At 38.7% G+C, this 27,272-nt stretch overlaps 1 protein-coding gene across 1 annotated transcript in view; it reads right to left on the reverse strand.

Moving 5' to 3' along the window:
* Positions 1-27,272, reverse strand: part of ryr3 (ryanodine receptor 3) — a 131,984-nt gene that overhangs the window by 2,843 nt on the left and 101,869 nt on the right. Inside the window, exons 65-101 of the mRNA XM_017302123.1 lie at positions 26,753-26,883; positions 26,558-26,676; positions 25,694-25,892; positions 25,241-25,335; positions 23,818-23,963; positions 22,992-23,079; positions 22,822-22,914; positions 22,556-22,723; positions 21,428-21,487; positions 21,204-21,338; positions 20,331-20,443; positions 18,238-18,334; positions 16,454-16,566; positions 15,368-15,419; positions 15,237-15,293; positions 15,052-15,151; positions 14,715-14,794; positions 14,543-14,619; positions 13,467-13,540; positions 9,901-9,981; positions 9,738-9,826; positions 9,526-9,654; positions 9,348-9,452; positions 8,502-8,583; positions 7,140-8,422; positions 6,184-6,236; positions 5,939-6,101; positions 5,377-5,463; positions 5,037-5,237; positions 4,816-4,946; positions 4,700-4,742; positions 3,575-3,702; positions 2,782-2,842; positions 2,541-2,687; positions 850-984; positions 384-540; positions 224-309 (exon numbers count right to left, since the gene is read on the reverse strand). Of these exons, the coding sequence (XP_017157612.1) occupies positions 224-309; positions 384-540; positions 850-984; positions 2,541-2,687; positions 2,782-2,842; positions 3,575-3,702; positions 4,700-4,742; positions 4,816-4,946; positions 5,037-5,237; positions 5,377-5,463; positions 5,939-6,101; positions 6,184-6,236; positions 7,140-8,422; positions 8,502-8,583; positions 9,348-9,452; positions 9,526-9,654; positions 9,738-9,826; positions 9,901-9,981; positions 13,467-13,540; positions 14,543-14,619; positions 14,715-14,794; positions 15,052-15,151; positions 15,237-15,293; positions 15,368-15,419; positions 16,454-16,566; positions 18,238-18,334; positions 20,331-20,443; positions 21,204-21,338; positions 21,428-21,487; positions 22,556-22,723; positions 22,822-22,914; positions 22,992-23,079; positions 23,818-23,963; positions 25,241-25,335; positions 25,694-25,892; positions 26,558-26,676; positions 26,753-26,883 (5,158 nt within the window). The remainder of the gene's footprint in view (positions 1-223; positions 310-383; positions 541-849; positions 985-2,540; positions 2,688-2,781; positions 2,843-3,574; positions 3,703-4,699; positions 4,743-4,815; positions 4,947-5,036; positions 5,238-5,376; positions 5,464-5,938; positions 6,102-6,183; positions 6,237-7,139; positions 8,423-8,501; positions 8,584-9,347; positions 9,453-9,525; positions 9,655-9,737; positions 9,827-9,900; positions 9,982-13,466; positions 13,541-14,542; positions 14,620-14,714; positions 14,795-15,051; positions 15,152-15,236; positions 15,294-15,367; positions 15,420-16,453; positions 16,567-18,237; positions 18,335-20,330; positions 20,444-21,203; positions 21,339-21,427; positions 21,488-22,555; positions 22,724-22,821; positions 22,915-22,991; positions 23,080-23,817; positions 23,964-25,240; positions 25,336-25,693; positions 25,893-26,557; positions 26,677-26,752; positions 26,884-27,272) is intronic.

Raw genomic sequence — 27,272 nt, forward strand, 5'->3', positions numbered from 1 at the left:
GGCTGGATGAATGACGGCCGTAGCGCCTCAGAGGCTTAGAAAGTTTTCTGGGGAAACTCTGACCTGCACACCAGAAAATCCAGGAGTGTCATTAATTTTCTTTGGACTCCCAAGAAACAAGGAAGCCTGTAGATGCTGGCTTTGGTTTTAGTGCCAAGATGGCTTCCACTGTGTGTTTGAGTTATTAAAACACGCAGTTCTGAGCACTTTCAGAGGAGTTTCACAGGCGAGACGYGAGTCTTACCTCCATGTCCTCCTTGACCTGCTCCTGCTGGTCTCTCAGCTCCCCAAAGGCGTCGATGATCAAACCTGCGGCAGGTTGGGTAGTTCTGATCAGTCAGGAAGTCCTTCTGGATCTGCTCTGATTGGGAGTAAATATTTACCCTGAATGATGGCCAGCAGGATGACGATGACGAAGAAGAAGAAGGTGATGTCGAACAGGATGCGGTAGAGTTCGTAGGGATCTCCGGCCGGGTCCTCCAGCTCGTCTCCGATTCCTCCGCCGGCTCTCACGCCCACATACATGTGGAACAAGTAGCACTGAAACCAGTTAAAGGACAAAACCATTCAAACTTTCATTATTTTGTTGGAGACGGCTTTACRTTTACGTCATGAATTTACGTTAAGYGCGATTGCGTTGGAAACTGTCGAGGTATTCTAAAAGAATTAAAAGCTTAAACGTTCTTTCTGCTCAGTCGTGTCTTTGTGCCGCGATCAAGGCCAGAAGGACCTGATCGTCATCGGCTCAGAATAAAAGCCAGATGAATCTCTTTCAGCTGGAAACAAAGTGAAGTTATTTTCCAATTTCATGCCTTTTCTTTGTCCTGAACAAACGGAGGTTAGACGTACCGTCATCATGTCGTCACACTTCATGTCGGGCTCGTCTTCGTCCTCGCTCTTGTTGTAGAACTTTCTGAAGAAGTTGAAGGCCACCACAGTGTAGAGGTAGACGACCACGGCCAGCAGACCGACGGTCAGCACAAGCTGAGGGAAACCATTAAACTTCCTTCACCTCCAGTTAAAGCTACAAATATTCTGTCCAGGTGAAAAAACTACTTCACACATTCAGGGCTGCAGCTGTTTACCAACAGGAAGTYCAGTTGAGATTAAAAACGGAGGTCATACTTCTCCTATTTTTGCCAGAAAACAATTTAACAATTCTCCCTTTTATCCACACGCCGGCTAAGCCTACATCCCCGTGGACTTCGGTGAAGTMTTTTACCCACAATTCATTGCTGCATGTAACGTTTTGAATTAAAATGTAAAGTATTTAAATAATTTGTCCTTTCTTTGTATTCAACAAGTCATAACAACACATTTGAAGAGCCAAATGTCTTTTGGAAAGCAAAATAATTGCATGCTGTACATCTAAAATCGAACTGCCTTCTGGAATGATAAGAGAGGAACTCTATGAAATAAACTAAATAACTTTAGTTTGTTCGTTCCCCTCAGGAAGGACCCGGTACTTCCTGAAGGTCCCTTAGTACCTGGTACTTCCTGAAGGAGTCTGTAAAAGTGACACATATATGTTGGAAGATATTTCTGGTTACAAGCAAGAAGGCGGTTACTAAATGTTGGCTCCAGTGTTGAAGCTGTTTATAAATATTAAACATTATCCATGATATGGACTTTTTCCAATACGTCTCCATAAGGAGAGATTTTGKGAAAAACTTGCAGCAGTTAATTGTTGATTCCTGAACTTCTTTGCTCCTCTGGTTGACTTTAACTGAGTGTTTTTCTTTTTCTGGGACCGACTCTTGCTTGGTTCAGCCCTAACCTTCATGTTTTGGTTCATTTTGCATAAAAATAAAGTTTAAAAAAGTAAAAATATGCCTTCTGTGCACTGTGAGTGAGTCCTCTCTTCACAGAGGCTGTGAAGCAGACGCCATGTGAATAAACTGACCGATTCTCTCACTCTGCTACTTTTTCCTTCTACTCTCCAATGTTTCATTTTTCATCCTTGTTTGCTGCAACTCAACACAAACTGCTGGGTTTCCTCACATTAAAAACTTCTGAATTATAAACCGACTAATGTTTACTAACCGGGCTCATACTTATTTTTGAAACGACGTTTTGTGAATTGACACTTTGTAAATAAACAGAAGTGAATATTAACTGTCACTGTTTTTAATATTTTCTCTAGTTTATTATTCCTCAGGTGTGAATTTATGAGCCTCAGCTGATCAACTTCATTTAAAAACAGTCCATCCAAATTATGAGGTTTTTTCAGTCCTCTAAGCAACACACATGCAGCTCTGATGGGTAAATTAATCTCAGAGAAGTTTGAGATGTTATGTAAAAGCCTAATTTTCTTAGTTTGAACCTGGATATTAATAATAAACGTGAGTCATATTTAACTCCATCCAGCTGCTTTGATTTAGCGACTTTAAGTCTTAAATCGTCAATAAATCAAATTACTTCATTCTTTTTAATCATTTCATTTTGTTGTTCATGTATTTTAGYTTAGACCTTATTTTCTGTCGTAATGCAGTAAAACATTTACAAACACTTTGGCTCCCTCTAGTGGCCGACGSCCTCACCTGCTTGCCGTTGTGAGTGACGGAGGACAGGATGGTGCGCAGCGTCTTGAAGCCCATGGCGATGTCCAGCAGATGTGCAGCGAAGAAGAAGTTGTTGAAGTGTCCAAAGATGGACATGGTGGTGTACCAGATGAGATACAGGAAGTACTGGAGGACGGAGACGGACAGAAGCCTGAATTTAGAGGAAAACATCCATCCTGGCTCCTGAGATGTTGTTTTACACAGATGGATAAAAACTCACGTTGTCAGTCAAAACCACTCCCAGTTTCCAGATGTGGTACTTTGTGTCAATAGAGCTCAGCCTGTTGGGGAGGAAAAGGTTTATTTTAGAAATATCAAACCAGCAGAGTTTATTTTACAAAACAGATTCTGGACTGGAAAACCCGACAATATAATAAAAATCACATCATAATTACTGAATACAATATGTTGGACTTGAGAAATAGCGTTTTAAAACCTGCTGGTGATGTGAAACTATTTCCAACAATGGAGGAGACGAGACAGCATCCACCATCAGTCCAAATTAATTATTGGATATGATTTGTTATAAATAATCCACATTTCTGTATTGTTTTTTATATTCTAGTCTTTTATGCTGTGGTTTCATCGGCTGTAAGCAGAAAATCTTCATAGTTACCAGAAATGAAGGCTGTAATTAAATCAACTCTGAATTGAGTTACTAAAATAAATTAGCATTTAATTATGATTCTATTTTAATTTAATTTATATAGCGTCATCACAGATCCTTCCTCCAGCAGCTGTCAGAACAAACTCAAGTGTTTACATTCCTGTCGATATCCGCATTTCTTTTTTATTTCTCATGTTTTTAAGCACAAATATATGCGCACATTAATGTTAATAACTSCTGTAGATTTGCCCTTACTCTGCAGGTTGCTCTTATTTTTTATTTTTCTGTTAAACTTCATGCTTCCATTTTCCACTGAGGGACAATAAAGGAGATTTCTATTGTTTTCTAATACGACATGAGTTTGTTTTTTGCTTTTTCTTGTCCTRTAAGGACTGAATCGTCTCACCAGGACAGCAGGGACGCCTCCTTCTCCACCGTCTCCACGGTGGGGTCAAAGTCCAGAGCGCTCTTATCCAGACCCAGAAGCTCAGCGATGCGCTCGGCCCCATACATGTCGCCATATTTGTTGATCACCTACCAGCACAGAGGAAGTACAGATCATTACTCCAATCAAGCTAAGGACAGCAGGACAAATATTCATTTAAATATTTCCTGATGGCTTCGTATTTATTGAACGCGCCAAGTTACAAATAAAATTACAGCAAAACAATAAACAGTCAAAGGAGAGGATAGAAGTATAAACTTATTAAAACCCAACCTTTCCTTTCTCAAACAACGTCACAAAATCATCTCATCCTGTTTGAAGGTCAGGAAACCTTCACTCTTCTTTCAGTTTCTGTCTTAATGCAGCACATTCAGTAACTAATGCAGTAATATTGACATCATGTTTGTTTACTTTGAGTCAGAGGTTGTATAATGGAGCCGTGCTGCCACCTAGTGGACATCGTTTTATTAACCGTTTCAGCTGAACTGCTCTGGCTGTCCTTCAGATAAATAATGTCCAAATGTGTCCAAGTTCATTTTTATTAATTAGTYGAATATTCTGCAGAATAGAAAACTTCTATGTCTTCCAGCTAATTTTYAAGCTTCATTTTGTGTTTTGTTACAGTTTCATAAAAGAATTTAACATAAAAGAGTAGCAAATAAAACCAGAAACCATCAGGACTGGGATATTTTCCAACTCAGATGTCAGCTAGCCGTCTAGGGCTCATAAATAAAAGCTGTGGAACAACAACAGGAAACATCAAGACATTTCCACTGCAATRAGGAATTAAATAAAATCTTTTATTCAGAGCTTCACATTTTGACATGAACCAAACTTGTATCTWAACATTTAAATTGTAGTTTGACTTCTACGGGTCTCGACAGTCAAACACAAGTCGGATGTTCGTTGCCATTCACTAGTCAGTTTTGTTGAACATATTAAAAACTTTTTAAACTACATTTTACGTTACATTTCTCTGCATCTTTACCGAGCTCCCAGAACCTCTCTAAATAAATGTCCCTGTTTATTGTGCAATGGGATTTCCAAACAAACAAAATGYYGTGTGCGTTTGAGCCGGACTCTCACCTTGCGCTTGATAAACTTGTCCCAGTAGTTGTTGGGGAAAGATCTGAAATCCAGAAAAAATAACTATAACTCTGGAGTTAAAGTCAGTAAAACGACAAACGTCTCGGTTGACGTACGGCGTGTTGATGACGAGTCGATCCCACTGGCCCTTGATGTCGTCGTCGGACGGCTGCTCAGTGATGTACAAACCGTCGAACTCCAGCTTCCTGGCGATCTCCTTCTCCCTCTTGAACACCACCAGAGGAACCTGACAGCAAAACACMAAGAGCGCAATAACCAACACACCTAATCGAACCCAAACRGCTGGATCTGCTGGAGGTTCGATGCAAATCTGCACCTTCAGGCAGTAGTAGCCGAACAGGCAGAGCAGCGAGATGACGGTGTGGAAGATGGCCAGGAAGCGCAGCGTCGGCAGCATGTACCCGGTGCTCTCCTGCAGCACAAACTCGTCCATGTCGAACAGCGTGTTCTCGCCGTCATCGTCACCCCAACTGTTCTCCTCGTCGCCTTCCTCCTCTTCCTCAGCTTCACCAGTGACCTAAACAAGAAAATACCAAAAACACGACACGTTTTATGCCATTGAGTTTCACCTCAACTCCTCAATATGTTGTGGAAATTAGCAGCATTTTAGCCTGCAGTTCTGTGAAAAACCCTGGAGAGATTTTTGGATTCGTTACCTTGTAAAAGAGCAGGATGAAGTTGATGGCGAAGCAAACGAACAGAGCCAGGAAACGGAGGTTGTAGAAGTTACGAGCCAGGTAGTTCTGCAAKGAAAACGTTTGTTATGAGCGAGAACGGCTGCTTCACAGCGATCCAATAATAATAATAATAATGCTCTTCAGGTTTTCCCTCATTTTCCTCTATTTTTATTCGCAGAAGATGGATTTTTTTGTAACGTCTTCACTGTGGTCTTCAGTAGAAATGCACTAACCAAAGCTTCTTAATTCAAGAGATTTTTTTGAAGGGTTAAAACACATAAGAGGAAACAAAATGAGAGACAGTAGTTTAGAATAAAACAGAAAAGAATATCCCATTTCTGCGTGAAAGAAATAAAACTTGAAAATCCTGCATATGGTTCTCACCAATGCATTCATAGACTGACCAAAAAATACTTGGYAGGATTTAACGTTTTTGMAGTGCAAAGAATCAGATCCTGCAGTCAAGAGGTTGAAATGAGCTTCCCTGGTTTGTTAATTAAAGAGCTCCTGATCGAAACGTTCTGAGTTTAGTTTCGCTCACCAGTATCTTATTCAGGTAGACGTCAAGAATGGCGAAGACGGTTGACATGAAGGCCGGAGACGCCTCTTTGGGTTGACTGGACTTGGGTTTGGGTTTCTCCTCCACGGCTGGTTCCTTCGCCTCCTCCTCCTTTGGTTTGTCCTCCTTCTCCCGGGTCTCAGTGCTGCAGCGACAAATAAGCGTGTAAACGGGAGACGTCGCTCTGAAGGCGGCTGCCTTCAGTTCTACTTCACTCCTTTACTCACTCTGCTTTTTCCGTCTCGCTCTCGGAGGGAGCAGCCGTCTTGGCAGCGGCTTTCTGAACACAGTTTTATTAGACGACACAAATTTACAGTCTGAGCAGGACAGCAAAACACCAGAGGGCAGCTGAGAAAAGCATCTGTATTTTTTCAGAATTACAACTTTTTTTTTTCTCAGAATTGTTTTTTTTCCCTGATTTGAGATTTTTTTTTCCCCCTCAGAATTCCAAAACTTTTGTCAGATTTCCAACTTTTTTTCTTGGAATTCCGATTTTTTTATTTTAGAATTCGGAGTTCTTTTTCAAAATTCTGACTTTAATCTCACTTTAATTCTGCTTTCTTAGAATTCAAATTTTTTTTACCGAATTTTGATTTTTTCTTCTTCTTAGAATTCAAATTTTTTTGTCAGAATTCCAAGTTCTTTTCTCAGAATTATGAGTAGTTTTGTTTTTTGTGGGGTTTTTTTTTTCTAAATATTGACTTTAATTTCAGAATTCCACCTTTTTTCTCAGATTTCTGATTTTTTTCTGAATTCTTTCTCAGAATTCCAATGTTTTTCTTAGAATTCTTAGTTTTTTGGTCAGAATTCTGAGAATTTGTTTCTCCAAAATTTTGACTTTAATCTCAGAATTCTTACCTTTTTTCAGATTTTTTTTTCTCGCAATGTTTTTTATTTTATTTTATTCAGATTTTTTTTGTCAGACATTTTTTTCTGAATTACATTTTTTCTCCGGTTCTTTGGTCAGAATTCTGAGGGGGATTTTTTTTCCCTCAAAATTTATTCTCAGAATTCCACGTTTTTTTCAGAATTTTTTTTTCTCAATTGTTTTTATTTTATCCAAACTTTTTTCATCAGAATTCTGACTTTTTTTWAAAAATCAGAAATCCTAAAATTCTGATTTTAATTCTGAGATTATTTGTTTTTTCCAGTTCCTCCAGTTGAACAGAGGAAGCTGAAGCACCTTTTTGCTGTCTGCAGCGGACGACTCCCCGCTCAGCTCCGACACGTCCCCCAGGCCGGGCTCCACGTGTTTCCCTCCCTCCTTCTTAGGCGCCAGCATCTCCAGCATCACGTCCACCTCTGTGGCGTCTCCTGCAGGAGCCATGGCTTTGTCCAAGCTGCCCGACGACTCCATGGCTTCCACTTTGTCTCCTTCCCCCACGTCGCCGTGGATGCCGAACTGCGTCGGGTCCGGCATGTTGCCCAGGATGTCCGTCACCTTTATGTTCTTGGCTCCTTCAACAAGCCCTCCGCCGAACATGGACGACCARATGACGTGGAAGAAACCGAACACGAGGCTGAAAATGCCCTTAAAGAAGCCGATGAAGATCATCCACAAGAAGGAGAAGAAGCCGGTGATCAGCTCCTTGATGCTCAGCTTCTTGATTTTCTTGAWCTGCTTGCGCGCCGTTTTAATGGTGAAGATCTGCCGGATTTCTGAGAGGTTCTTCTTGACCGAACGGCAGGCGGTGGTGAACGCCGAGGCGGACTCCAGGGCGGCGTCGTCTCCCCCGGAGAGCTCCTCCAGGATGCTGTGCACCTCTTCCTCCTCCTCCTCCTCCGGCTGCTCCACGGCGTCCGGCTCGGAGATCTGCGAGGCCAGCTGCATCTCAAAGATGGTGTCCTCGCAGAAGTTCACAAACATCTCCATCTTCTCGCTCTCTCCTCCCTCGTTCACCACGTCGAAGATGAACTGCCGCTTGGACTCCTTCACCTGCGGCTTTTCCCACTGCTCGCGGCTCGACTCGCTGATCTCGAAGTAAACGCGTTCGATTCGCTTGGCGCTGCCCAGGATCTCGATGCGCCCCAGGTACGGCTCGAAGTAGCTGAGGACGCTTTCGGCCAGGTCCAGGAAGGTGGCGAGCCGGGCGTCGTGCGGCATGTGTTCGGACAGGTTGGTCAGCAGCACGGCCACGTTGAACCCGATGTCCTTGGCCGGCTCGTGGAATCGCTCCACAAACTCCTTGTAGTTGAACATGTCGTTCTCGTCGGCCTCCGCGCACGACAGCAGGAACTCGATTTCTGACTGGTTGTACTGCTTCTGGCTCTCCATCGACTTCTGGAACTCCTTCTTGGAAATGATCCCTTTGCATTCCGGGTCGTACTCCTTAAAGTTGTCGGACGTGGTGAGGTCTTTCAGTTTGAGGAACATGTCGAAGAATTTCAGGATCATCTCCACGTTACTGGAAGACTCCACCAGGGTGTCGACCATCTGCTTCCCGATTGTCCCGTTCACCACGTTTCCTGGAGAGGCACCAAACCACTCTGCTTACTTTACGACTTTAAAATTAWATTAAATAAAACAACATTTTCACCATCTTACCCTCAAGGAGAGACAGCAGCATGACRACCATGTCCTTCTGTAAATCCATCAGTTCCTTCAACAACTCAATCTGACTGGCATCCTTAAAATTAAAACAAATTTTAAGATTTTTTTTCTGTTTTTGCAACAAAATAACTACTGAAGTAAACCAGACATTTACTGCAAAATCACAAAATCTTACCAAATAGCTTAAAATAAGATTAAATTAACTTACAAATAGCTTTTCAGCAAGAAATATGAGYTTATTTTTAGTCAAAAAATGTTTAATATTGGTGAAAAAGTTCAATTGGCAGATTATTTCACTTTCACTACTTCTGTATTTTTAGTGAAATAAGCTCACTGTAGTTACTATTATTTGGTTTGTTTACTTAAAACAAACCTCTACATCTTGCTGAGAAGTTTAAACACTAGAAATAAGAGAAAACTAAAATATTTGCACAAGAAACTGAACCAAAACACTTGGTCAGATTTTGTGTTTTTGCAGTTTTTTCTAAAAATGGCAGCAAAAAATCCAAAACAGAGGAAATAAAGTGGTTAAAAAAGGAAAATAAAAATCAACAATTTTTTCTCTGTTACACCAGTTAATTGTAAATTATTATAGATTTATTGATGTTTGCTACATGGCAAAGATTTAGGCAGATTATCGTTGTAGTCGGTGGTTTTCGTATTGRAGTCTTTACATTCAGGACAATTTTCAGTTTGCTTCCTTTTTTCCACATCAAACTAATTACTTGAAGTCAAATCTGAACATCGTTTAGCTTTTACAACACTCAGGCTAACGTATCAACGTACACATGATGTTTTTTTGCAATTTGCGACAAAAATAAAGCCTGAGTTTGGGTTAACCTGTGAAAGCTTCATTTGCATGTTTGCAAACACATGCAGGAAGCCGACGACTGCGTCCCACAGTCTGCTGTGAGCTAAACTCTGCTGGTTTCCAATGCAAGGCCCCTGCAGGCGAGAGGAAACACCATGAGACCCACGGTAAAACATCCATACGTGACTTTATTCAACAGATTCCTACCTGAATGTACTCAGTGAGCGAGTTAAATATCTGCTTGGCGACAGATAAAGCTTTGGAGAAGTTGTGCTTCCCAGTTTCATCAATTACRTCTTTCCCAGAATAATACCAGTAAAAATCACTGATGGATTCCTAAACGGGAGACGAAGAGCAGCAGATGTGATCACAGGAGCAAACAGACGTGATGAAGAGGAGGATGTGAGCGCGTGCGCCACCTGGAGGCGGAGCAGGTAGTCCACCGTGCTGATGATGATGTTCACTGTGGTCGTGTTTCCAGTTTGGGTTCTCAGGAAGTTCTGGAAATCTGAMGGAAGAAAAAGTTGAACTTAAAARCGAACCTGTGCTCCGATGCGTCTCGTTTTTAAACCCGCTCCTCACCTCCGTTGTGTCCCTCACAGAGAAGTTGCAAAAAGCGGAACAGATCTTTGGTGAATTCGTCGTTCTGAAGCACCTTGGAGCCTTAAAAACGATTTTCACGTTAATGCACATCCAAAGTTTTAAATCTTTTATTTAAAACTATTTAAAACCATCATCCCTTGCAGAAGTTTTCACACCCATTTTGTCACATTTCAGTTTGACTGGGATTTTATCTGACAGCGACACATAAAACGTTCCGTTCTWMWGTTTTTAGAAAAATACACTTTTTTAACAAATATCCAAAATCTGGTGGAGCAAAACTAAAACTTTACATCTTTGTGAAAACAATATCTTCATGATGGATGGAGGCAAACGAAGCGGATTCTGGAAGAAAATCTGTTGGTGGCGCAAACGACGAAACATACAGCTCCGGAAAAAAAAACAATTATTTATTTTTCTCTGATTTTACTTTTTATCAGCTTTTATTTTGTTCTTTGTCCTAAGAAAATGTCTGAGATTAGTTTTTTCTAACAAATTTTCACTTTTCTATTTTTTTCTCCAAACCTTTGGAGCTCAGAAATGTATTTTTTCTAGAGTGTTTGAGATTCATCTAAAAATATTGGTTCTTTATTTAAAGCATATTTTCAACTTTTTGAGCTCAGAACTATTGTTTTTTCTAGAAAATTTAAAACTAAAATTTCACAYCTTGGAGAAAACAGCATCTCCATGACGGATGTAAAGATGGAAGCCAAGTTCTGGAAGAAAATCTTTTGGTGGAAGCAAAAGACCAAAGATACAGAAAAAAATAAAGAAACCACTAAATGATCCGTTTCTCTAATTTTACTCTTTATAGGTTTTTGTTTGGGTAAAATGAACTTTTATTCTCATGTCTCTGAAATTACAAGCAAAAATTTTGGTTTTTATTTGCAGAAAATGAGAAATGGTCAAAATAATGAAAAAGATGCAAATAAAACAAGTTTATATTCATGTAGAAACAGCAATACTGATGTTTTAACTCAGTTCAGAAACCAATATTTGGTGGAATAACCAGGTTTTCAACGGGGTTCACTGCAGTGGGCTCTTAGTTTTTTCCAGAACTGTATATTGTGTTAAGATGGTCTAGTCAAAGTCCACACATAAATCCAATTGAGAATATATAAAAAAATATATATATTCAGTTTCCATCTAACCTGCCTGAGCTTAAACTATTTTACGAAGACAAAATGTGCCAGCTGACTAAAAACACGAGCACAAMTGCATAAAATGTTTTTCTGATTTTYATAAAAACTGTTTTAATTTCGTCTGTAAACCTGCTTTGTTCTGATTTGTCACATAAAATCCCCCCAAATCAATAAAGTTTCCAGCAGTAATGAGACAAAATGTTAAAAAGTCTAAGAGGTATCAATACTTTTGCAAAGCACTGCGTCATATAAAGGCAGGCCGGGCATTTCTGATGTTCAGGTTTCTGAGCCTTTAGATTACAGGTGGAAAACTGAATCCAAAGAGCCGATTTATAAAATAAAATAARATCAACAACGAAACACCAGGACATTTCCTGAAGCTGGAGGAAGCTGGAAAACTTTCACATGCAGGCCGTGAAGAGGCCCGACGAAAGCAGCAGGTTTACAATTCATCTTAACCGGCTAATCCAGTCAGAATAAATCACATCAGGTGGATTGAAATCTGAAAGCCACGATGGAACAACAGGACCGCTGCAGGCAGAAGAACAGAGAGCAAGTTTGCTTGAAAAAAATCTGACATTTTCTAGGAAAAGCAAGAAAATTCAAAGTCAAATATTTAAAAAAAAAAAAAAAAACACTCCAAACTTTTGAGATTAAGCTCTAAGATTTTCTAGGAAAAAAGTGTAAATTTATGAGTTTGAAAAGTTGAATTTTGGAACAGAAATTTCCATGTTTTTCCTAGAAAATTTCTGATAAAAATCTCAAAAATTTCTCATATTTTCAATTTTCAGAGCTCAGAAAGTTTGTTCTTTTTTTTTCTAGAAGATTTCTGAGATTAATTTTTTTTTTCTAACAAATTTTTGGCTTTTCCAACTCAGAAAGTTTATAATTTTCTTAAAGAACATTTCTGAGATTAATCTAAATTTTTTTTCTAGCATATTTTCAACTTTTGATGCTCTGAAATTTTGTTGTTTGTTCTAGAATATTTCTGAGATTAATCTCAAAACGTCTGAGTTTTTTTCCAAGAAATTTTTAAACTTTTCAAACTCAAATTTCATACTTTCTTCTAAAACATTTCTGAGATTGAGCTCAAAATGTTCGTTTTTTTGATGTTTTGTTTTTCAACTTTTAAAGCTCAGAAATTTTGTTCTTTTTTCTAGAATATTTCTGACGTGTATCAAAGAAAATTCTTAGACTTTTCTAGCAAAGTTTTGACTTTTCAAACTTGTTTTTTTTCTCCAGAAAATGKRAGTTTTTTTGGCAAAAAAAGCGGGGAAATGTTCTCCGTTTTTGCTCCACCTCCAGCAGCCCTCCCACGCCGTCGTAGAAAGCAGCTTGTGACGCCATGTGAAAGTTGATAATTACAAAACAGAACCAGCTTTGTGGAATAGCCCCCAAATCCAAAGCAAGCCAAAGCTTTGCTTGAGCTGTGGAAGAGCCCACAGACCTATTTAGTCAAACCTGTTGAAGTGGCACTGAAACACATCTGAGCAGCACGAATCAGGACTGGCATTAGTAAATGTTAACATGGGAGGGAGACTTGAACAAAAAGCAGGATGAAACAGAAAACAGGCAGTGGATTTTGATCTAATGGCCCACTTTGGGTGTTCTCCATCAGCATGCTCCCCTCYCTGCAGACAGGAGGAGCGTCACAAATAAAAGCAGGGAGGATGGACCACATGTATGGAGGGGACATTCAGGGAGGAAGCAGAGCCATATCACGATGATCTAAATTTGCTATTTACCCCGCTGAGTGTTGACTGCCATCGATGGGTTTTTAAAATGACAGGAAGGAGACAAACGGCACACGAAGACATAAGCAAAAAGAGAGGACACCGAGTTACAATATGAATACATCAGCTACGAGTGGAAAAACAAAGACATGCTGCTTAGGACGACGGGGGAAACCAGAGGTCTGGGTTGCATCTAACAAAACAGGAACGGAGTCATGGTGAAAGGTTCGAAACGGCTACAGAGACAACAGCAGTTACGGTGAATTGTTAAATCTCAGTGGAAATGATGATGAGGAGACAGAYGGTTTGATGAGACGGGAGGTTTGTGGTGAAAGTTAGAGAGGCGAGAGCTTTGAGTGCTAAACCAAATCTTCCTCATCTTCGCTCCGGTTCCATCAGAATATTAACCGAAGGTGGGATTTTTCTGGGGATTTTTCTGGGGGCTGCGGTGAAAAACKTATCCCTACTTTCATTACACTCAAAAGACGTCACACTGAAAACTTCACTGATTCCAAGACAAGCAGCAAACTGAATCAAAATTCATCATTTTGATTCGTCAAAAGTCCAGGCACTGGCCCACACATTTCAAACACTGACACTGGAAAGGTCCAGCTTTACTCAACTGCAATGGAAAGTTTAAAAATGCRAAACAGGAGAAAATCTTTAGACTTACTTGAACCTTCTTGCGTCACCATGCCAAGTCCTTCTGCCTTGTTTTGCCTCTCRAATGCATTCAGGTCCAGGACACTGAGAGAATAGAGGAGGATAAAAACAGTTAGCTCCACTTCAGGAGGTAGACACATGCTGCTAATATTTAATTAGYATGCTGCTAGCTTCTTAGTTTTTAGCATCCTGGATTCTTGAAGATTTCATCAATCAGGGTCGCTACACWTTTCTCATGGTTTTTCTTTTATTCCTTTTTCAAAACATTAATTCAAAACCTCTATGAACAAAATATTTTGTTAGCCAACCAAACATTTAGTTAGCCACCCCAAGTAAAGTTTAAACTAAAGTTTAAAGCTATTTAGTTAGCAAGCTAACTATTTTGTTAGCCAACCAAACATTTAGGTAGCAATCTAGTATTTAGTTCAAAGCTAACATATAGTTAGCAAGCTAAATATCTAGTTAGCAAGTGGAGCACTTAGTTAGCCACCCAAGTATATAGTTTAAAGCTAATAGTTACTTAGTAAGCTAAATATCTAGTTAGCGAGCAAAACACCTAGTATCATAAATACAGTAAGTAAGCTAACTACTTAGCTCCAAACTAAATATCTAACCCTGAGYTAGCTAAATTAAACCAGCCCCAAGCAAGCCAAACACTAAGCTAGCTCTGACCTAGCTAAACATTTATCTCTGAGCTAAACATTAAGCTAACTACGTGCTAGCAAAGTATTAAGTCATTTCTTGTCAACATTTTTTTAATTTCTTGCTTGCTATGCTAGCTTAAGGAGCAAAGCAACTTGAATTTGGCAGCCAGTCAGAAAATTAGTAACAGAAATACATTTTTAATTTATTTTAACTTATATTTTATTTAACAATAATTGAGTAGCAGAAAAAAAAATTCTGAGGAAAAATACAAGATATATAATTTTTTTCTCATCTTCACTCAAACTTTGAGGSTCCCACAGCGCCCCCTGGTGGTTCCCACTTTTAAAAACACAGTTTGCTACCATAAAAGCAACAGAGTTGGTAAGAAAAAAAAAAAACATTTCTGTCCRTCTCAAAGCTTTTTGCCCCAACAGTCCCTACCTGCAAGACTGCATGAGTCCTGACAGACTCTTGAAAAAGCCTGCRTCTCTTTTGTCCGTCAAGTAGCCGAGCATTTTCTGCGATAAAGGAAGATTATGAGATCATAAAGCTCTGCCATCATGCAGCTCATGGCAGGTTGTTGAACGGAAGCAGAGATCTGGATCAGGGTCACCTGTTGAACTTGCACRTTGCCTCCATTTAGGATGGAGATGCCCAGTTTGAGGGTGCAGGTCACCATGGGGCCCAGACGACCTGATGGATGACATAAAGGTCGAARTCAGCCGCTTTTTATCCTGTTCCTCTAAAAGCATCTCATGAAAACTCAATYCAATGAAATACAAAGTTTCTACAGAGCATGAAAAAGTCTGGAGTCTGATTTTAGTATTCAACATAAAAAAATAATGAGGCTGAGAAATAAAAGCTTCGTTTTCCAAAACACATCCTAGCATAAAGTCCTGGATCATTTCTCCAGACGTTCAGATGGTTTTTCCCAGGTGGATCATTTGTACCTTTGCTGGCGCTGATCATCTGCAGCACCATCTCTGCAGCCCCACGCGCGTGCAGCCTCGCCTGCTGGTACAGGATCTTCTGCTTCTCCATCTCCTTTTCCTGAGGGGGAAAAGCGAAAATGTGCCTCACAAATGACATAAAAACAGTTTCAGAGCCGCTGCCCCAAGCAGCAACATCCCAGTACCTCGAATGTCTTTTCCCGCCCTTCTTCTTCCTCTTCCTCCTCATCCTCTGCACAGCTCTGACAAAATACAGGGTGGCGATTTAAAACCTTTAATTAATAGAGTCTGTTGCAGCTATTCAAAAGGAAAATACCTTTGCCATCATGTCTGCATATGCAATATATAAAGGATCAACTTCCAGGTAGCTGAAAAAAAGAAAAATCACAATTTTATGAAAACGTATTAAACCAAAGTCAGCAGAGTATTTTAGAAACRTCACAAAAGGAGCAGATAATTTAGAGCATGTGTCAAACTCGAGGCCCGTGGGCCGTATTCGGCCCACCGYAGCTTTTAATGTGGCCCTCTGGATTCTAGACTAAACACTAAATGTGATTAAATATCATGTTATCAATCAAATCCATGCAGTTTTTATCTGTTTATTGTAAAATCATATCAATCAGTCCCTCCAGGTTCTTGGGAATTATCGTGGAATTTCAAGCAAATCAACAAATTRAACTAAAAACTGAGTTTTYACAGATTTTTCTCAAAAAYWGTCAAAAACTTTCTGACTTGCAYTTAACAGCTGCCTCAGYTTYAACTGATGTCARATTATAATCCATGATCCATACAGAAAATTCACATTTACCKTCATAAATAAGTGCAAATATTTCCAAATTAGAAACACAAACASTTTGATTTTATTCCAAAAAATCACAAAAAGAATCACAAAGTCCTGGAGGGACTGAAAAGATGTTCAATAATATTTAACTTTAAGGATTTGTTGATAACAGTTTGTGATCAGGTTTTATCAGTACATTCTKGTWCAACTGGCCCTTTAAGAGCATTCATGGTCTGGATTTGGCCCAAAACTAAATTAGTTTGACGGTTCTGGTTTAGGAGTTTAAAAAACATTTAAAATSTRAAAATTGTGATAGTCMCTGCCTTTAACTTTGAAATCTCAAAATAAAATGTAGGTAATCTCCTGAAAAGTAGATAGAGTCCACCTGAGCAAACATATAAAATGATTTGAAAGTTGATTTTGTGAAGAAAAATTGGCAAACATTTCTCTCTCTAGACATATAAAACTAGAAGAAAAAAAAAAACCTTCAAGTTATGACCGTGGCTAAGATGCAAAGTATTTCCTTCCCAATAAATCATTAACATTTGTAGTTTTACCATTTGAGGAAAAGCTTTAAAAACAGACTCGTATATTTGTATGTTGCTGTTTTTCATCTCTCACCTTCTCTCCGTCAGAGCGTTGTGGCTGAAGTGGAGGATGAGCTGGTGGAGCGGATCCGGCTTGATCTCAGCCTCCTCCTCCTCCTCTTCCTCCACGATCTTCATCGGGGTTTTCTACAGAAGTCAACAAGCTGCATCACTCATCCCGCAGGAGATTCTCTCACTCGTTCTTCTTCTTCCTCTCATGAATATAATCARCRTTATTTATTTAAAGGCGACCTATTATGCTTCTCTGAACAGGTTAARATAAGTCTGTGGCCTAAACAAATCATGTTTTTGCATCAGATTTTAGTCTGTTTTGAGCTCCTCTCAGAATGTTTTTGGGTCTCTGTCACTTTAAATCCAAACAAGCTGCTGCTGGCCAACGTTTACACTCGCACATGAAAATGGCTGCAAACAGAAGTGTAAGGATACGATCATACATCTTCGAAAAGCAAAATTGGAGCCTCCTGCACAACCAACACAAATTCACCAAGTGGGATGGTAAGTCGACAATAAAACACCTGCCTTTTCCAGCAGCCATTGTACGGCGCTACAACCAGACATCCTGCTGGGGTTGCTAGGTAACGGCGGCAGAGCTTGGTTGTTTGTGACGTCGTTTGAAACGGCAAATTTTTCAGAAACCAAAAAAGGTCAACTTATTGGGCGTTTTCCTGTTTTTTTTAACTGATGTTTTTAGATTCAAAACTGAAGTACAAAAAATGTGAATTTAGCACAACAGGTCCCCTTTAAAGCASATGAACGAGTCGGTTATGTCTCACCAGCATGCAGATTTTGTTCGCCAGGTGATTCGTGGAGATAATGAGGTAATTTGAGCTGAGCTGCGTTTTTAAAAGCATGCATGATGCAACAAACGGATGCAAGCACACTGCAAAAACACAAACTCTTACAAAGTGTTTTTGGTTTAGTTTATAGTGCAAATATCTTAAAAAATAAGACAAAACTTAACTTAAAAGTAACTTATTAGTAAGATAAAGAGGTTTTCAGTAAATAATTCCTTRATATTAATGAAAAAGTTCTAGTTACTTAAATTAACTTATAACAAGAGAAAACATCTTATTAGTTAAATAATTTGTCAATGGAACTAGAACTTTTTCATCAATATTAAGGAATTATTTACTTAAAACAAGCCTCTTTATCTTACTAAGTTACTTTTAAGTTAGTTTTGTCTTATTTCAAGTGTACCAAGAAGTTTGCACTGTAAACCAGACCMAAGATACTTGGTAAKATTTTGTGTTTTCTGCTAAYATGAAGAATGATCCTCGTCCAAAACGATAATCTTCATAAACTCAAACTAACATGACGGATTGAAAACTRGACCTAAACTTGGACTCGGTAGGAAAACATTTTCACAGTTTGACAGATAAAATGTGACTCTCCAGCCAGCCGAGAAGAGGCGAGCATGCCCACAGAACCGCACTGCACCGCCACACACGTCTTACAAAGTACAGCGAAAAGACAGCTGATGGGTTGGATCCGGGTCCGAACAGCCTCCTGCTGCGGGGTGAGAACCCTCCTTACCGCCGCCGTCAGAACGCCACCGCCTGCTTTTCTGGCCCTGCGCCTCCTGAGCTCATCATGCAGCCTCTGACTCCTGACGGATCTCTGTCTGAAGGACTTAGCATGCCTGCTGCGCGGGCCGCCGGGCGCTTTGGGCGGCGTCCCCGCCCCGACTCGCTCCCAAGGCTCAACAGGCGCCAATCTAAGGAAGCATTCTGCAAACAGGACCGGCAGAGGGGTGCCAACGCAGGGCAGGGGCAGGGGCAGGGCGAGCCCCGTACTTACTGCCAGGTCCTGAACTAGCTTTTCCTCAAAGGAGTACTCCTCTGCCTCTATCCAAAGTCTCTCATAGGCCGGGATGAAGAAGTTGATAGCACGATGCCTGGGGAGGGGGTGAGGGGGATGGAGGGATGAAGAGGAGGTGGAGGGAGGTAGAGTGGCATTAGGATGGGTTCTGGTGAGGGTTCCCTCCTTTTTTGTGAGGAGAAAGGAAAGAGATGTCAGGGAGGAGGAGAGGGTTACAGGAGGTGCATTTCAGGCAGGGTTGTGATGTGGGATCCACTGGCTCTTCTGACTGGTCAAGTTCAGGCATTTAAACACATTTTCTTAAAAAGGACCAACAAATGTAGGAAGATTATTGAATCTTTCAATCAAAACAAGAGGAAAAATGACTAAAGATTTACTGAATTCTTGAACAAAGAGCTGGAAAACATTTCACACGCTGCAAAAGCACAAAATTATACCAAGAATTTTTATTCCAGTTTCTAGATCAAATGTGTTAGTACAACAGATACAAGATAAAACCAACTTAAAAGTACATCTCAGCCTGTTTTAAGTTGATAATTCCTTCATATTGGTTTTATAACAGCAGTGTCAAACTGATTTTTATTTTGGACCAAATCCAGACCATGAATGCTCTTAAAGGGCCGGTTTAATGTTTTTAATGTTTTCATCTTTACTTTTTATTAATTTCTTTTTCTTCCTCTTTTTCACTGTTGATTCTTAAGGGTTAGAGTCCCAGTTAAACGGTGTTTTAACTAAAGTTCTATGGGTAAAAAGGGTGCAGGTTTTAATGATTTTTTTTATCTTTTCTTATTTTATTTATTTCTCTTTTTACTGTTTATTTAATGCTATATGACTCTTTGTTTATGTTTTTAATGATATAAAGCACTTTGAAATGCTTTGCTGCTGAAATGTGCTATACAAATAAAATTTGATTTGATTTTTGTGCCAGAATGTATTGATAAAACCTGTTCAAAAACTGATAAATCCTTTACATTAAACAATATTGAACATCTTTTCAGTCCCTCCAGGATTTTGTGATTCTTTTTGTGTTTTTAAAAAAAATAAAAATCAAATGTTTGTGATTCCAATTTGGAAATATTAACACTTATCCATGATGGTAAATGTGACTTTTTATTCCTCGCTGTAAAGATCACGTACTATAATCTGACATCAGTTAAAGCTGAGGCAGCTGTTTAGCACAAGTCAGAAAGATTTTGACAATTTTTGAGAAAAATCTGTAATAAACTCCCAGTTTTTAGCTCAATTTGTTGATTTTGCATGAATTTCCATCATAATTTCCAAGAACCTGAAGGGACTGATTTTCTTAATTTGGCAGTAAACAGATAAAAACTGCATTGATTTGATTGATAACATAATATTTAAGCACACTTTGTGTCTAGTCTAGACTCTAGAGGGCCACATAAAAAGTTATGGTGGGCCGGATTTGGCCTATAAGCCTCGAGTTTGACATACGTGACTTGTAACCTGCCAGTGGAACTTGTACTTTCTCATCAATATTATAAAATTATTGACCTAAAATAAGCAGCTATAAGTTAGCTTTGTTGTCACTCAAGTGTACTAGAAACCAGGCCAAAAAATACTTTGTAGGATTTTGTGTTTTTGCAGCGCAAATAGCCTAGAATGTTCTTAATTATTGCTTTGTATCAGTTTCTCCAGGCGCGTTCAAGCCGACCAATCAGAATCAGCGGTTGGTTGCTAGGCAGCCACTGTTCCACAGCCTGGCGGATGAGAAGGGGGGGTCTGAAGGCGGGAAGCTTTTGCAACGTCACTTTACCGTCAGCAGGGAGAACAGGCGGTCAAAGCTGGAGGCTTTGAACGCCCTTTCCAGCCAAACCTCCCGATAGCCATTCAGGAAGTAATTATTATTTTTGTATCTGAGAGGAGGGAGGGCGAGATAGTGTTAAAAAAAACAACAACAACACAGAGGAGAGAAAGTCAGCGGGAATGGGATGAGGGCTACCGGTTAAGTAACAGACCCTACGTCTAGGACGATGAGAAGAAGCTGTATTTTATATTATTTTAAAGCCAGTATTTAAATGTTGAAATTGACAGTTAAAAAGATAAATGCTCACCTGGGTAAGTTGTAGAGTGGAGCCATGCGGAAACAAGCGACGACGGCTCGCTTGCGCTGCTTGGACAGCAGCTTCTGGACGAYGCAYTTCTTGTTCCTCAGAGGCTGCTCCACCTGGGAGGGAAAAATATTTAAAAATCAGTTTAAAATCAGATAAATCACATTAAAAATCTGTGATTTTGTTGACCTAGTTTGCTTAACTGTTTGACACAGGAATAAAATAATAATAAAAATTTAATAATTCATATCTATTAAAAGAAAATTTAATTCAAACAACTTTTAAATTTTGTCATGAATTATATTTTTATAATTCATGACAAAAGCTTTATAAGCTTTATGTGAAAGCTTGTTAAGTTGAATGTAAATTATATAAGTTTAAAAAAAGTGTAAGGAAAAAGATCTGAAAAGTGTGGCATGCATTTATATTTACCACCCTTTTTCAAAACTCCCCTAAAAAATATAGAGTACAATAAATTACCTTCAGTTGTCATTTTATTAAGAGACCCACTTGTGTGTAATTTCATATTCATGGCTGTGGCAGCATCATGCTGTGGGAATGTTTCAAAATGAACAAACTCATGCAACAGTTTTTTTTTTATTATTTCATTGGAATGAATTAAAATTTGTTGAAAAAAGTTAAATGCTATTAAGGCAGTGATGTGTGTATTTATGTCAAAAGCAAATAATAAAAAAAATGCCAGGGTTAAAATCTTGACAGTTAAAAAATTACAATAACTCGTGTTTTTACTGTTTGGTTTGCTTTCTTGTACGTYTAATCTTCATTCAAAATGAGGAATAGACATATACAAGAATGCAAAACTCCAGTTTTGCGTTCTTGTATASGTCTTTTGAACGTATTTGAAATAATTTTTACCTGCTCCAAATTGAAGACGGCTGCAGAGATGCTCTGGATTCTCTCCACCGTGTGCTCCGAATCCGACGGCTCCTCCGATTTCACCACTACGTCTTTATAAAGGTTCAGCTGCCAGTGAACTGCTGGATCATCAGACTAGAATTACAAAAATAATCAACAATCAAGCAAATTGTGTTCAAGGGATTTCTGCTCTGCTCTGCTTGAAATGCTGAGGATGATTTCACCTTTTCCTGCAGGTGGAGGTTCTGGCGCAAATGCTCCTTCACCTCGTCGTCCGTGTCTTTCTGCRAAAACACGGTTTGTTCAAAACACCGTTAATAAATGTCGGAATAATTGATTTATTATTCTAGAAACTGAACCTTAAATATCTTTGATTAAAGAATGTCGAACTTCTGGAATTTGTCTTTATTTTGGACTCAACTCTTAGCTAAAATACAATCATCACTCGCATGAAAAGACTTGGAGGTTAAAAGTAAAAAGTAACCATCTAAGAAATGACTCGAGCAAGAATAAAAAAGTATTTGGTAAAAGAACCGAGTAACTGATCAAATTATCAATCATTTAATATTTAAAAATTAATTTAATATTTAAAAATTACCTCATCACATGGATGAAAATATAAAGTAAAGTGAAAATTTTGGGACCGAAAAATGACAAAAAGTAAAATCAGGCAAAACAAAATGTTTCTAAATCAGTTTCTTTCAATAAAAAACAAAAACTGCAGGTTTTTGGTGAACTTTTGGTTAAAACATATTTGTTTTTATTCAGTGGGTAGAAAATCCAGACATTTTACTCCAGTAAGAGTAGAAATACTTCCTAATGAAATTACTGAAGTAAAAGTAAAAAGTTAACTTCTAAGAAATTGCCCAAGAGTAAAAAGTATTTAGTGAAAAGTCTACTGGAGTACAAAGCAATTGATTAAATTTARTATTTAAAAATAACACAAACAGACAAAAATATAAAGCTAAGGAAAAATTTTGGGTATTTTAAAGACCAAAATGACCAAAAATAATTGTTATAAGTAACAAAAAATAAAAATTATTATTTTCTTTCAATACAAAACTTAAACAACTAGCAGGTGTGTGTTTGGTTTGTTCTTCATTCATTGAGTAGAAAATCCATAAATTTTACTCCAGTAAGAGTAGAGACACTTCAGAATACAAATACTCAAGTGAAAGTAAAAAGTACAGCGTAGTAAAAATACTCCTAAAAGTATTTTGTTTTTCAAAAACGTAAATGTAATTGAGTAAGTGTAGCTAGTTCCTACCAAACTCTGGACARTAAAATTTTGACCTCTTTATGAATAAAAGTAACTGCTTTTAAAGTTTAAAAGCRTCGGGTCGGTTTCTTACCAGGCTGTAGCGAATCTTTGCCAAAGAGATGAGCTCCTGGTCTCCCGGTGTGCACATGTTCAAGCCGATGGGCAGCAGCTTCTTGAGCGCAGCTACGATCAGAGACGTCTGGATGGAGTAATATTCACCGCGGCGCCGTTTATGTTTCCGCTCCTGGTCTCCACCAGACTGCAGACGGAAACCAGAGTTGGAACACCACCAGTARAACTACCCACTGCTTTCTTCTTTTTTTATTGTTTAAAGAAYGTTCTCCTTCTGAAAATCACCTTGGACATCTTGGACTTGCCCTCCCCGGTCAGGAAGCCCAGATTGTTGATCTCGTTCTGAATCACAAAGTTTTGCTCCTCACGCTTGAAGTTCTGCATCAGGAGAGAAAAGCAGACGTCTGACGCTGGAGCACGCGGGGTTAACGTGACGCCCSAGCAGAGGGACCTACGTTGGATTTGCACCAGAGGATGAAAATCTCAGCCACCATCCTGAAGAGCTCAGTGGAGTCTGCATCCGGCTCCTTCAGCCACCTGGACCTGGACSGGACAGAGAGATACTTTAACTATACCATCCTACGTAAACTACAGGCCTGTCATGGTGACTAATGTTAGAATTACTGAMATAAATGGTAATATTGTTGTTTTGAGACYSTTTTATTATAAATAKATTTATTATCTGAGTTGGGTAGTAACGCCAGTTACTTGAGTAACATTTTAGGAGTATTTTTACTAAAAAGTACCTCAGTAATTTTATTATGAAGTATTTCTACTTCAACATGTTTTAACCAAAAATTCACCAGACAGAAATTTATTTAAAGTTTCACAAGTTTTATTTTGAWAGAAACTGATTTGGAAAAAATTTCTTTTGCCTGATTTTGTTATTCTTTTGTTACTTTTTGTTATTTTTGTCCCTTAAATGCCAAAATTTCCACTTATTCCGTCTGATGATGTAGTTTTAAATATTAAAAGTATTAAATTGAGTAATAACTTTTTACTTTTACTTGAGTAAAAATATGTTGAAGTACAGCTACTTTTACTTGGATACTTTATAATGTTAGTAACATTTCATCCTGTCAAAAACAAATAATATTTAATTTCCAGAAGAACCGGAAGATATTTTATATATCCAAATAAAACACAACAACCAAAAACAAAAAACTAAAACAGATATTAAAAAAAACACACACCAGTGAAATGATAAATAAAATGAATTATGATGTTTCCAAACAACACTGCGCTTCAGAAAGCGTTAAAAGGTGAAGTCTGCAGCTGCACCTGTTGTTGTCCACGTARCGGATGAGCATGGGGTAGAAAGCGTAGAGGTCCCTGCAGAGCACCGCGAACTCGTCCAGGATGAGCAGCTCTGCTTCCTGGTTGTCTCCTTTACCGTCGGCCTTCAGCAGCTCCTCCTCAGACACAACCTGCAGTCAGACAGAAATCTGATTATTCCTGATCGAACTTTAACGCATCACAAATCAAAATCWAATTTTATTTGTGTAGCGCATTTCAGCAGCGAGGCATTTCAAAGAGCTTTACGTCACAACAAACACAAAAACAAAACATGACAAATTCGGAATTGATTACGTTTCAAATACGATTCTAAACRGGGATTTTAGTCTGGATTTAAAGGAAGTCAGTGTTTCAGCTGATTTATAGTTTTCTGGAAGTTCGTTCCAGATTTGTGGTGCATAGAAGCTGAATGCTGCTTCTCCTGCAGCAGTTGATCTTTAATGTATCATGGCGCTAACCCGTTCAGTGATTTATAAACTAACAACAGTATTTTAAAGTCTGTTCTCTGAGCTACAGGGAGTGAAGGACTTWAAATCTGGTGTTATGTCTCTATCTGCCTGTTTTAGTCAGAACTCCAGCAGCAGCATCTGGATCAGCTGCAGCTGTTTGATTTGTTGGACAGACCTGGGAAGACGTTGTTGCAGTAATCAATGCGACTAAAGATAAACGCATGGATGAGTTTATCTAGATCTCGCTGAGACATCAGTCCTCTGATTACAAGACCATTTGGTTTCAAGACACTAAAGTTACTGAACTTAACGAGCGTCGTTTGAGAAAAATTTATTTTATCGATCAATCTAGTGTGAAGATTTGATATTTAGAAAATCAGATTTTGTTTTTCCCCACCAATGAACGCAGTGTTTGGGTTTCAATAGTTGAGAGTGATGTCATCACGCCCACAGCCGCCATCTTGTTTGAGAGGCACGTTTCACCGCTTCTACTTATTGGACTTTGAATTCAGGCACCAAACGAGAACATAGTCATAAAATTACAAGAATAAAACTGTAATATTATCAGAATAAAGCTTTATTTTTTGAGAACAAAAAAGTAATAAAACATTAAAATGAGGAATGTTGAGCATCTTGTGAAGTTATACAGAAAATACTTCATATTTAAAAGCAACTGTCGATTTCAAAGAAAGTATTCAAATTCAAAAATACTTTATTAATCCCAAAAGCCAGTATTTAAAATTTTAACAAATATAGTTTGTTATTTAGAAAAGAAAACAAGAACAAATAAATTAATTWWAAAAAAAATTGGATCTGAAATGAAAAAATCCAATTTTATTTTTAAGGCATACTTTACAGAAGCGATTACTAAACTTAGCAGAAAAATATATATATTGTAAGGATGTTACTGGTTCACCAAGGAAGTATAAAACAGCTTGCAGTGCATTGATGGTTCTTACCTTCACCGTCTTCTTCTTCAGTTTCTCCATTGTGGGCAGGAAGTGGGTTCTCAACAAATCAGCTCCGGCTTTGCAGATGATTGGCTGCGAGTAAACTGGAGACCAGAATGATGAGATATAGCTGGGAGACACAGAAATATAACCGGAAGCAGGAAGAATCTGTAGAARAGCATTTTCCCCCAAAATAAGTTTCTTTAGCAGTAATGTTGTTTTAGGAGAAGAAACAAAAATGGCTGTTCAGATTTTTCTGCTTCTGTTTAATCAATCAGGCTTAAAAAGTCTTGTAAATGTACCCAACTAAACATATTTAGGCTTTAATTTCTTATAGGCTGACAATCTGTTGCATTTACCGATGCCTCCCATTACATGAAGTCAGATTTATGGAAATTACACAACTTGACTGGAGTTAAACGTCACTAAGTGCAGCTAAAAGGTGAAATCTTAGTGATTCACCTGCAATCCTYTTCATCCAGGGAGCGTCATCAATGCCSAGGTTGTTGTTGAGGATCTTCAGGATGTTTCCCAGAATGATGCTCAGGTGTTCAGACGTCACCATGGTGCAGCAGTCGGAGTCCGGCGGCGAGTTCTCCGGGCCTTTCTCCCACCAGTAGGATAAGTAGTTGCACAGCATGGGGAGGACGACCTCAATGACCTGCAGAAAACGGCTGGAGGTCACACTTCGACACAAAGGTCGGGTCAAACTGACAGGGAGAGTGTAACATTCAGAAATTACCAGGTTAAACGTTTGAATATGAAATACAACTCTTGCTAATTTGGCAAATAAGTAAGGAAATATCAAATATTTTGATACCAATTCAGGTTTGTTCTAACTTCAATCTCAGAATTCTGACTTTTTTCTTAGAATTTCAAATTTAATCTCAGAATTAAAATTTTTCAGTCTGAGAATTCTGACTTTTTTCTTAGAATTTCAAATTTAATCTCAGAATTAAAATTTTTCAGTCTGAGAATTCTGACTTTTTTTCTTGGAATTTTGAAATTAATCTAAGAATTCTGACTTCATATCTTAGAATTTTGAATTTAATCTCAGAATTTTGACATTAATCTCAGAATTCAAATTTTTTTATCTCAGAATTCTGAMTTTTTTTCTCAGAATTTTAACTGATTCTCCAGAATTCTGACATTCAATTTCAGATTAAAATCAAATTTCTGAGAAAATATTTTTTAGTTGCCCTAATCTTCTTCCAAATGTTCCARTGGGATCAAAAAAGATGTAAAAAATTTAAAAAACGCTCATAATTAGTCCTAATTTTTTACATAATTTCTCAGAAGCAGCAGCAGTTCAGATGAAAAGCGGACCTGTGGCATGTCACTGTAGCGAGCGCCGGACTCCGACACGTCGTTGACGTCCTTGAGCAGCTTGTCGAGGCGAGGCATCTCTGGACACATCTCCTCCACCGTGTCGGGCATRCTCAGGACTGAAACGCAGAAACATCCGTCACCATGAGCCTCGGCGAACATCAGAGATGAGCCGAGGCTCGGCTGGAAACTCACTGGCTCGCTCTCGGGGCGTCTTGGTGTTGAAAACTGAAAGTGGGTTGTGGGCGTTGAGATGAGGCTCCAGGAACGCCACCGGCATCGCTCCCACCAAGGTCGCCAGACTCTCCCCAATCGCTGGCAGATGCCTGAAAAACAGCAAATAAACTCATACAACTGATCACATGTCAGGAAATATGATAAACAGRTAAGAGAAAGCATCACCTAATGTTTGATTTACAGATTCCTAAGATGGCAAATAAAAGCTAAACTGCAAAAAAATTATTTATAGTAAAAGTATTTTAGTTTAGGAAAAAGGATATTTTAACTCAAGAAGTTGGGAAAAGATCTGGAAATGTCTCACTGGCTTTGGTTTGGAACATTATGTGGTTAAACGTTTGTGTCCTCCTAATGAAAATAAAAACACACGACAGATCTGATTCCCTTCTCTTTTCCCCAAACTCGACCAATCAAGGATAATTTTGAACACAATTAATTAAAGGAGCAATTATTTAGTCAGTGATCAAAATCTCACATT

Source organism: Poecilia reticulata, linkage group LG21 (genome assembly GCF_000633615.1).
Source record: "Poecilia reticulata strain Guanapo linkage group LG21, Guppy_female_1.0+MT, whole genome shotgun sequence".
Taxonomy (NCBI): Eukaryota; Metazoa; Chordata; class Actinopteri; order Cyprinodontiformes; family Poeciliidae; genus Poecilia; species Poecilia reticulata.